Source organism: Furipterus horrens, unplaced genomic scaffold, assembly GCF_987537825.1.
Source record: "Furipterus horrens unplaced genomic scaffold, mFurHor1.1.pri manual_scaffold_3, whole genome shotgun sequence".
Taxonomy (NCBI): Eukaryota; Metazoa; Chordata; class Mammalia; order Chiroptera; family Furipteridae; genus Furipterus; species Furipterus horrens.
The window spans coordinates 203771464-203783095 of NW_028327173.1; the positions used below are offsets into that span (position 1 = coordinate 203771464).

The 11632-nt window shown below is 55.2% G+C and overlaps 1 protein-coding gene across 1 annotated transcript in view; it reads left to right on the top strand.

Annotated features, from left to right (window-relative positions):
• Positions 1 to 11632, top strand: part of RIN3 (Ras and Rab interactor 3) — a 115854-nt gene that overhangs the window by 77547 nt on the left and 26675 nt on the right. The window contains exons 5-6 of the mRNA XM_090271326.1: positions 672 to 763; positions 8553 to 10124. Coding sequence (XP_090127452.1) covers positions 672 to 763; positions 8553 to 10124 — 1664 coding nt within the window. The remainder of the gene's footprint in view (positions 1 to 671; positions 764 to 8552; positions 10125 to 11632) is intronic.

Below are 11632 nucleotides of genomic sequence, written 5' to 3' on the forward strand. Positions count from 1 at the left end.
CACCTAAAACAGCGCTGGGCTGGAAGGCTGGGACTCAGCACACCCTGCCTTCAGCCACCTGGGGCCTGGACCTGCTCCTTCCCCTCTCTGAGCATCAGTTTCCCTGTCTGCACCACAAAGGGGAGGGTTTCTGAGTCCCTGCCGGGCCATCTGTGGAGAGATCCTCGAACAGTCCCCTGTTCAAATCAAAGACAGCAAGCAGACTGGGCTGTCTGACTGTGCGTTGTCAGGAATGTCTGACTGTGTGCTCACTAGAGATGTCTGACTGTGTGCTCACTGTGCATCTCAGTATGGAGCAGCAGGGTCAAAGGGCTGGAAGGGGTGGGTCGCTCGCTTTACCCAGAATAGAGCCTTTAATGGAAGTTTTCTGGGCTTCCCGGGCCAGGAAAACTAGGGGAGAGCTGTGGCCCCTCCTCACTCCCATAGAGGGTCTCCCACATCTCTGGGTGCGTAGTGCCGGCTGGGACCTGGATCTGACTGGGTGCTCCCTCAGTCTCAAGGGCCACAACCCTCCACCCCAGCAAAGCTTCAGTCCGCATGGAGACCGCAGCAGCCAGCGGGGTTGCTGGGGTTCTTTCTCTATGGGCTGTGGGCTTAGGAAATGTGGGTGCCGGGGAATGGACACACAAGATCCCCCCAGACATGATCTCCAACCCCTCGTGTTTCCACAGAGACTTACTGCCCTTCACGCTGAGGCTGCCACAGCCCATCCTTGAGGCCAGCAGCCCCACAGACCTCAAGACCATCTCCAACCTGGGCCTGGGTAAGTGCACTCCAAGGGTCAGGGAGGTGGCGGGACTTGAGCAAACGGGGCCCTGGCACTGCCCCTGTTGACCACCTGTGCGGAGGGATGGCCCCCGAGGCTGAGACCAAGCTGGATCCTGGGTCCCAGCTCCCAGGGGACCAGCCGCACCCCTGCCCCAGATGGCTGAACTCCTATAGCACGGGGAGCCTCCCAGTCTCCAAACTAGAGCCGTGTACCAGCTGCGCAGGAGATCTGAGGGAGCTGGGCTGGTCAGGGCCGGCACAGTGACCCACACACAGTCAGGGTGGCTCTGGAAGAGGCTGAAGCAAATGCCTCAAAAGCAGCCAGAGAGTTGAGTGCCAGCTGCCACCACAGCTGGTCAGAAGGAAAAGCCGGGTGAACGTGTCAGGGACTGAAGTGTGGCCCCCACCCCCTTGGCCTCCCCCCAGCCCAACCAACTGCCCCTAAGCACACCGCACCATGTCCCTTACCCTTCTGACCTTTTAAGGGATGCAGAAGGGAGAGGAAAAGAGAGGAGGAGGAGAGACAAGAGGGTTCTGATCCTAGTCCTTCCACATGCTAGTAAGGTCTCGCATCCACTGAGCGCTTTCCACGCTCCAGGCTTTGCTGAGAGCCCTGACTCGGGCCTCACCCTGCTGGCCCCTGGGAGGCCAGGTAGCCGCTTCTGAGGGCCCCAACTCTTGGGCAGCAGGCTGCTCATGTTTCCGAACAAAGCAGTTCATCAGTAGGTTTTGTTTTTTGTTTTTTTAATAATTTATTTATTTGTTTGTTTATTTATTTTATTTTTAGAGAGAGGGGAAAGGAGAAAGAGAGGGAGAGAAACATCACTGTGTGGTTGCCTCTCACTTACGCCCCCAACTGGGGACCTGCCGTGCAACCTAGTCATGTGCCCTGACTGGGAATCAAACCAGCAACACTTGGCTCGCCGGCCAACGCTCAATCCACTGAGCCACAACAGCCAGGGCTCATCAGTAGGTTTTTATCAAGACTAAACCCTGCACGGGACCCGGCCCGGCACACGGCCAAGCGCAGTGCCTCGAACGGTGCCCGGTTCACCGGTGCTGGTCAAATGGAAGAAGGAATGGCTGAGAGGGCAGAACCGGGTCCTAGGGGAAGTTAGAGGCACTCCCGAAGCCAGAGAAGGTACCCACTGGTTCCCAGTCCAGGCTGCTGTCCACCGCCCAGAGGGGCCTCTGAGCAGCAATGCAAGAGATGCCACAAAGAAGCTCATGGTCAAAAATGAGGAAGTAGGAGGGACTGGGCCCTGGGGTGTCAACATTTCATGAGTACTGGCTGCGTTCTGACCTCTTGACCTGCAAATCTTCAAACTACCCTGTAACATAGGTTCTGTTCTTGTAATCCCCACTTTACGGCAGAGGAAACTGAGGCACGAGAGCTTTAGGAACCTGCCCAGTGTCACACAGTCGATGACAGCTGGGACCTGAATCAGGCAGGTTAGCTGCAGCACCCTCACATCCCTTAACTCTTTACCTGGATTCTCCTAGGTCGGATTTTCCCAGTTCATAAACTTCAGGACCCGTTTTCCACTGATGCTGTAAATAAACGCTGAATTTCACCCCCAGCTATTTTAGTTGCTGGGTTCTTCCCCTCCCAGAAGTTGGAATGCGGAACAGGTGACAGTTTTGTCATTCACACCGTCCAAATGCCATCTCTCCTGAGATCTACGATGGCATGAATGACAGATGACGCTCTCACTGCAATGCACTTGGCACTATCTCTTGTCATCTTTGTGTCCCCATTTTAAAGACAGAAAATGAAGTCTCAGCACAGCTGAGAAACATGTCAACATGCCTGGGCAGGACACGCACAAATTGGGATGAACCCAAGGGCTTTCTGACTCCCAGCACAGCCTCCCACGCCCCTCGCTGCACTCCTGACCTTGGTTGTCTTGGCCATGAGCAGTCAGTGGCCGGCTGAAGGCCAGGTTTGTAGGGCAGGTGAGATGCATGGGCTCGGCCTGGGAAGGACGACTTCTGAGAGGGGAGTCAGTTTGCTACAGCCCTTGGCCCCACTGTGGGGTTCAGGCAGGTGTCCCTGGGACATTTCTTTCTGGGATAGACAAGCCCTCTATGGCAGAGAGTCTGACCTCAGGCACAATGAAATGGGGGAGGGGCGCCCATCTGGGAAGCTAGTAGCAGTTCAGATTAGTCTGTGGGTACTTACTGCCTAGAGAAGGGGGTTTACATGAAACCCCTCGGGACCTTGGCAGCCTAGGAACCAGATGTTCTGATCAGACCTGGTGTCCCCAACGGCTGAAGGATGTAAAGCAAGGATCATCAGAATAGTTCTTCTCTGGTTCCATCCGTCACCTACATGGATGGACACCGGAGCTGAGAGGCCACAATCAGGCTGAGTCCTTGGCTCGGAGGTGTTCAGGGCAGAGCCTCACCAACCTTCCCCCGCACTGGTGATCATAAATGTGCAAAGAGCAGCCTTGCCAAGGGCGAGGACGCACAGGCACTATGCCCAGCATGTCCCGCAAAGAACTGAAACCCAACCCAACTGGTGTAGATGAAAGGGGACTTAGGGAAAGGACACTGGGGGATCTCCCAGCAATGGAGCAGAAGGTCAGACGGGCTTTGTAGGCCCAGGGGTTCCCCACATACGCAGGCCAGCTCTGGGTAGCTGCACCCAGCATCTTGTTAACTTCTGCTTCCTGTTCCCCTGCCCCTCCACCAGCTAGGCTCTCATCCACCCCCCACCTCACAACCCCCCCCCCCCCCGATGATCTTGCAAATGCAATAAGTCTTTTTTTTTTCCCTATTATAGTTTACATTCGATATTACTTTGTATTAGTTTCAGGTATACAGAATCATGATCAGACAATCACATACTTTACAAAGGTATCCCCCCAGTATTTCCAGTACCCACCCAGTGCCGTAAAAATTATTATAATATTATTGACTATGTTCCCTAGGCTGTATTTTACATCCCTGTGACTATTTTGTGACCACCGATCTGTACTTCTCAATTCATTTGCCTTTTCACCCAGTTCCCCAACCCCGTCCCCTCTGACAACCATCGGTCTGATCTCTGTATCCGTGGATCTGTTCCTATTCTGTTTGTTTGTTTTGCTCTTTGGATTCCACATATCAATGAAATCATACGCTACTAGTCCTTCTGACTGACTTATTCCACTTAGCATAATACCCTCTAGGTCCATCCATGCTGTTACAAATGGTAAGATTTCACTCTTTTTTATGACCAAGTAATATTCCACAACTTTTTGACCCACTCATCTACTGATGGGCACTTAGGTTGCTTCCAAATCTTGGCTATTGTAAATAATGCTGCAATGAGCCTAGGGGTGCACATATTCTTTCAAATTACTGTTTTGGGTTTCTTCAGATACACTCCTCCAAGTGGATTCTCTAGGTCATAAGGCAGCTCCATTTTTCATTTTATAAGGATGCTCCTTACTGTTTTCCATAGTGGCCACACCAGTGTACGTGGAATAAGTGTATGACGCATTGTGTTTCTATCACTGGTGTTAGCAGTATTGTTTTTCCGGCCTTCTATTCACTTTTTACAAAAGGAGCAGAACATAATGACTATCCGGATAGTTGCCCAAGCCCTGCTGCTCAGGAACAGGTGATGTTGCTGGATGGGAGCTGATGATTTGCAGGCTCAGCTCCGTGTGATAACCCGGAAGGCCTGCGTGAGAGCTGACGTAAGGAACTCTGAGTTTGGCCTTGGAAAAGCCAACGTTTGAAAGGGCAGGGTCTATAGGAATAATCTCGGGGCTACAAAGCTCACATAGGGAGCAGTTTGCCACTAAACTATATGCCGCTGATTCTAAGTGCAGATGGAGTCTAGAGAAAGCAGTGGTAACTAAGGGTGAGATGGGACGATGTTCTCTAATTTGTCTGCGGTACGTAAAGTAGCTTTAGAAAAGGCATATGTCCTACAGCTCTTCCAAGTTGGTATGTAATTGGCTTTTTCCTTTATATTATATAGTGAAAATTTTCCTAGTTATTAAAAATTAATTGCAAACTCAACTTTGAATGACTGTCCAACAGCCCATCTTTGGGATGCCACGCAAATATTTATTTGTTGAACTCATTGGACTTTTGAGCTGTTTCCATGGCAACTAGAATACTTTGTTGCATTTACTCATGCCCTCTCTGTCCTGCCACTAGCCTGGGCTCCCTGAGAGTGAGCCCCAGCCCAGCAGCACTTGGCCTGGCCCAGGCCCTCTGAAGATTGTAGGAGTGGGGACCTGGCAAGAGGCGTCTCCATATAAGGCTCAGAAGGCCAAGGGCCAGCAAAACGTTCCTCAGTGCGAGAGCAGCTCAGGAGTAGGGAAGGCAGGGGCCCTGCAGGGACACCAGCAGCTGAGCCAAGGCCTGGCATGGTGCCATTAGGCACAGACGTCCACAGCACTGCCAACCACTAGGGTTGCAAGACAGTGTTCTGCTTCTCCTCTGGCCTCGGCATTCTGCACGCTGCAGAGAAAGAGACCTGCTTCCTTTTTTGTTTTAGCATAAAACCCTGTACTACCACTGTGATTCCCTAACAAGCCCTCAGAACCTGACGCGCAGCCCCTCGGGTCTCAGCTTCCCCCACCCCTTCGAGTGGCATTGGCTGCCTGCCGGAGTGCCACCACCAGGCCAGTTCTAGGGGCAAGGGAGCAGTTCCTAGTCACCAGGCCCCGGGCCCATTTCCCTGAGCCCCAGTGTCTGCTCCACAGCTGCTGGCACCCAAATCTGAGCTGTCGGAAATGTGTTGTTGTCATCGTTGTTTTAATCTGGGCATGATGGACCCACCTTGCTATCCCAAGACGCTGTCCGGCTGGTGGTCTATCCGCTTAGGGAACCCCGTGGACTCCCTCCTCTCATGTTCTCGTCTCTTCATTCTCTTTCCTTTAGACTTCCTCCCATGGTTCAGGTCCTCCCCACCTCGCCATCAAAGCTAACCTTGCCCACGTCCCACCTCTCCGAGCCCCTCCTCCCTACTCTGGCTAAGCTGACAAAGGGCTGAGCTCCCGCTCTGGGCCAAGCACTGTCTCAGGTGCTGGAAATGCTCGGGTGGATGAGGCAGTGTGGCTGCCTTCTGGAAGCGCTGAGTCTGGAGGGGCAGAGGGCAGTCGGACAAAGCCAGAGATTGACAGCGCAGAGAGTGCCGGGGAGGCCTGGGTGTGTCAGGGAGACCCCGCCAAACAGGGAGCATTTGACCCAAGTCTTGAAGGGTGGCTAAGAGCCTGCCAAGTGGTGGGGGGGGGTCACTATGAGCAGAGTGAACAGCATTAGCTGAGACTGAAGGTCGGGGGGGCAGCTCAGGGCGTGCATGTTTGGGAAGAAGTGAGCCACAGAGAATGGGGGGCAGACTCAGCAGGGGACGCTAGAAAAGATGTACAGATTCAGACTTCACAGGCCTTAAGTGCCAGGCTAAGGGGTTGGCAGTGATTCTGAACAAACAGCAAGCAAGGGCCTACTCTCTGCCCAGCGTGGTGCCACGAGGAGAAGGGGGGGGGCAGCCGATGGCCATGATCTAGGTGAGCAGTAATGGGAGTGCCCAGGCACGGGTGGGCACTTCTGTTTATCATCCACCCCATGGCGTCCACCTTCACCCAAAGGAAGGGCTTATGGGAACTTGGAGGTGAGCATCAGTGAGCATCGGGGGCCTCCACTCACATATGGGTCTGCTCTCCATTCACCTGAGTCAGACTGGCTGCTCAGCTCGAACGTCCAAGGAGGCAGCATTACTGGGGCTGTGTAGACAGGGCGCGGGGCTTCCGTTGCATGTTCTCTGAGGCCAGAGGAGCTGTGGTCTTCATGCAAAGCACCCAGGAGAGCAGGGGGTCATGGGTGGGTCAGTAGCTGCCCATGAAAGATAAGTGTGAGGCCCAGGTCATGGCTGTGATGTGCACAGAGCTCTGCAAATTGGAAAGAGTCACACAAAAGTGTGTCATCCTTGTTTTTGTGGAGACAGCTAGCCAGACACAGGGTCTCTGCCCAGGACAGGGCTGAACCGTGAGCCCCATGGTCCTCCCCATTGCGGCCCCGCCTCAGCGGGGATGTGCAGGCTCACTTGTCAGTTTCTCAGCCGTGCCTGGTCCTGGGGTCACACCCTGTTCACCTCTATTGGGTTTGTGGCCCCCTGCCAGCAAGGGCGTGAGCACCCGCGTCCCTGACAGTGCCTGTCTGTCAGGGCACGCACGCACACGCTGCCCTCAGCCATCTTACGATGTCTGCTTTCTTTCAGTGTCAAGAGCCCGTTGTGTTCTTACCACATCCCCAGTTCTGGGGTGCACGCCACCCTGCACTTACTCACGCTGGCCGAGCGACTGAGATGGGAAGTGTCGCAAGTTCCGAGGAAGGAAGGCCGCCTAGCAGAGCGGCAGAGTTCAAGGACCTGTAAAGCTAGCTAGTCTGAGCTGCTCCAAGCCCCAGCCTCTTCACTCACCAACCCGGTGACCGTGGGCACGTTCTTTACTCTCTCTGGGTCTCTTACTTCACCTGTAATAGAAGGAGGATACCAGGACTTACACCAAAGGCCTGGGGTCAAGGGTCAGGGGTCAGTGAAATGATCCAGGTAAAGCAAGTGGCCCACCCAGACAGGACTCAGGGTGTGTATGCTCCTGTTACTGACCTGCATGTTATTTTCAGTAGTTTTCTTCCCGCTGAATTGCTCCCAGAGGTAAGGCGCTCTGGGTGGGAGTGCAGAGGCCTGGCCCCATCCCGAACCAGGGCGTCTGCACTGTGAATCTCTAAAATTAACAAGTTGAATGAGACCTGGGCTCCCTGTTCCAGGAGGAGCTGCGTGAGTGGGTGCAGAGTGGCTGCAGGTCAACTGAGATTGTTCACCAAACACTGCGCCCTGTGCCTTTTTGGGAGGCTCCTGAGTCTCCATCCGATTCTCCACAGGGCTTGGTACCCCGAAGTCAAGAACTCCTGAGCCAGTTGACGCCCAGTGCCCTTGTAACCGCGACATTCCATACCCCTGACCTAGAACAAGCCAGGTGCTGGCCAACAACGCCTGGCTGGGGACAGATGTGCTTTGGTGGCCCCAGCGATGGGCTGCGCCATGAAGGCTAGGTCAGGAGGAAAGCATGTGCTGGAACTTAGCTCAGCAGTGCAGGAGCCCCTGTTTTCTGCCACCCACCCCCCACAGCACTGGGGGATGGGGCAGCTTCCTATTTTAACATCAAGATTGACTGGAGTCAGTCCTTCTGCAGTGGACAGGGGTTCCCGATTTGGATGGTCAGGTCTGAGCTCACGAGCCACTACCTATAGGTAGCTCTTCCTACGCAGAACAACTGGAGTGGTCAAAACAGGCCCAAAGCATCTTCCCTGCTGGGACCCCAATTCTAGAGCTGACTAGATGGAGGCTTGGAAAGATCAAGTCACCTGCCCCAGAGTCCTCAGCCAGCTGGTCAGCTAGATTTTCTGTCCTCTCCATCCACACCCAGGCTGCACCCTGTGTCCTTGGTGCCCTCCATGGTAGGCCCTCATATACCAAGGGCAGGAACAGAAGCTGAGCCTATCAGTATGGCCACCTGACATCCCCCCTCACCCCACCACACCCCACCCCCTCGCACCACAGGAGAGAATCTTGTGGGGCTTCCCCTCTCGAGGCAGGAAGTGGTGGGAGAGGTTTATAACAGTCCAAAAGGGCAAAACAACCCAGGGAGCAGTGAAGTGCTGCTGTGCCGGCCTCCCAGCTCGCTCGTGGCCCTGCTCCCAGCCAACCCACCGTGCCAGCCCCTGACATGCCCGGGGCCCAGCTCCAGGACTGACAGCCTCTTCCTGTCTTGTTTCCACAGGCTTCTGGGACTCCTCGCTAAACACCCGGCGAGCGGACAGGAGCCCAGTGGGACCCCCAGGAGACTCCACCCCCAGGGCGCCCCCAGCCTCCAGCCTCAGGTCTGCTTCCCATGATGAAAACTGCTCTTGTGAGATTGAACTCTCTGTAGGAAGCGACCGCCTGTGGTTCGTGAACCCGGTCTTCATCGAGGACTGTGGCGGCGTCCTGCCTGCCGACCTGCCGGCCCTTAGAGGCTGCCCCTCTGGCCCGTTGCCTCCCACCTCTGACTCTACCTCACCCACCTCCAGGTGGGCCCCTCGCCGCCCAGCACCGCCTCCCCCAGCCTCCCCTCTCCATCCCCTGAGTCCCGCCCGACCTCCTCCACCCCCTGTTCCAGCTCTGGCCTGTCCTTTGCCCAGTTCTCCCCCGGTGGCTTCTCCCCCACCTCCAGAGACCCTTCCTCCTGCATCGCCAGCCTCTGCCCCCCACCTGACACCCCGTGCCCTGGGTCCCCTAGACCGTCCAAGCCAGCTCCCCATGACAGCCTGTGAGAGGCTCCCATGCCCCCACACAGGCCTGGGCCCCCTCAGGGAGGAAAAGGTGAAGCCGGGGACAGCCCTCAGCCCCTTGCAGCAGGCCCCCGCCCCTCCAAGGCCAGCGAAGAAGGGCGTCCCTGCTGCCCCTCCCAGACGCCGCGTATCCGAGAAGGTCTCCCTGGAGGACCAGAGCGAGGCAAAGGCGGACAGGGGCACCATGGCACAGTGGGACCAGCCGCTTATTTCCAGGGCATCCCCACTCAGCCTGCCTCCCCAGGGGACCCCAGACAGTCTGGGGGACAGGCCTCAGAGGACCACAGAGCAAGGCCAGGAAGCAGTGGCCAAAGCCAGCGATCTGGACAACATGCCAGAGTTGTCACAGAAGATCCGGCACCCTCCAGTCCCGCCTCCTAGGAAGAAGCGGATCTCTCGGCAACTGGCCTCGCTCCTCCCAAGCCCCTTGGAGAGCGCTGAGCTCGCCATCGAGAAGGGAGCCTGTGAGAGCCCCAGCCCTGGCCCACCCCGAGAAGGCCAAAGCCCTGCCTCCCAAGCCGGGACTCAGAGTCCGCATGCCCAGGGCAGTGCCCAGCCCCAGAGCACTCCAGAGTTCAAAGGCTCCCTGGCCTCCCTTTCGGACAGTGTGGGAGTGCCCGCCTCAGCCACAGATCAAGACTCCTACTCAACCAGCAGCACAGAGGAGGAACTGGAGCACTTAAGCAGCCGCAGCGTGAAGAAGAAGCCCTCCATGATTCTGGGCAAGGCGCGGCACCGCCTGAGCCTCGTGAGCTTCACCAGCGTCTTCCAGGCCTTTCTCTCCAACGACCGCAAGCTGTACAAGAAGGTGGTGGAGCTGGCACAGGACAAGGCCTCCTACTTCGGCAGCCTGGTGCAGGACTACAAGGTGTACAGCCTGGAGATGATGGCGCGCCAGGCCTCCAGCACCGAGATGCTGCAGGAGATCCGCACCATGATGACCCAGCTCAAGAGCTACCTGCTGCAGAGCACCGAGCTCAAGGTGCTGGTGGACCCTGCTCCGCACTCCGAGGAGGAGCTGGGTCAGTGAGGGCCGGGGCTGGGAGTGGGCGGGACGGAGGAATCGTTCAAGATGACCTGCCCTTTTCCCCTCTGAACTAACGAACTAACATCTTGCTCTTCTGCCTCACGCTTCCGAGCTCTGCCCCTGTGCCCAGTGAGACAGGGGAAGAACCTCAACCCACATAGGAGGCGAGGCAGGGTCCCACCTTCAGGATGCTCCTGGCTTTATTAGGGAGCCAAGTCACAGGAGCAATTAGAGGCAAAAGAAGTACAGCAGTGCCTCTCTGTATCGCGGTTCACTTATCGCGGCCTCACCGTATCGCGGGATTTTTTTTAAATATTTTATTTAATTATTTATTGTGGATTTTTCGCTATATCGCGGGATTTTGCGGTACTGTATACATATATTGTTAGTTACGTAGGTTTAAGAGTGTAGAATATGTTTAAGAACATAAGTGTTTATAAACGTGTGGGAAAGGTTAGTAAGGAAGTGGGAAAGGTTAATAAGGGACTGGGAAAGGTTTATAAGTGTGTGGCAAGGGTTTATAAAGCCTTCAAATATATATAAATACTAAAATAAATGTAAGGTTCCTAATTCGCGGATTTTCACCTATTGCAGGGGGGGTCTAGAACGTAATACCCGCGATAAGTGAGGGAATATTGTACTGGTGTGTGGCTGCTGAGGGCCAGAGTCAGTATCTGCAGGAGATGGGGCGGCTCTCAGGGGTGAAGGAACCCTGAGGGGCTGGGCTGAAGCCCTCCCATTTTGCAGATGAGGAAACAATAGCTGAGACCCTTCCTCTGGGGACAGGTTATTGCTGAAAGGACTTCCCAAGAATATTTTTCTACTGTCACCCAAGACAGCTGAACATCGCCCTGGTGTCAAGTAGATACAGGTTCAGATCTTTGTTCAGCCTCCAAGCTAGCTGCGTGAACCACACCCCCAGAGCCTGAGGTGGTCCATTGGCTGAGTGGGGGTAATGGCACGTTGTTGCCATGAGACCAAAGCTGGCTGATTCCCACTCCACTGGATGATCCGGGTGCCTCTTGGATAAGATGACATTTGGACAGTGAAGTAATAAGCCATGTGGATAGCTGTGAAGTGAATTCTCCAGGCAAAAGGAGTAGGTGCAAAGGCCTGGGGCAGGAGCAGGCATGGAAGGTGTGGGAGCAGCGGGGAGACCAGGGTGGCTGGAGCAGCATGAGCGTCAGGGAGCGAGCAAGGTGCTGAGAGAGAGAGATCACAGGGACAGATCACTGAGGGGCCTTGAAGGGCACAGGGAAGACTTTGGCTTCTGCTGTCCCTGAGATGGGAGCCATTGGAGGGCTCTGAGTATGGGAATGTCATGGTCAAACTACCAAACAGGATTACGCTGGTTTCTGTGTTGACAATGGGCTATAAGGGGCCAGAGCAAGAGGCTACTAACTAACGTAACTTAGGCAAGAGCTGATGGTAGCTCAGGCGAAGGTGGTAGCCTTGGAAGTGGTGAGAAACCAGGTTCTGGATGTACTGTATTCTTGAGACAAG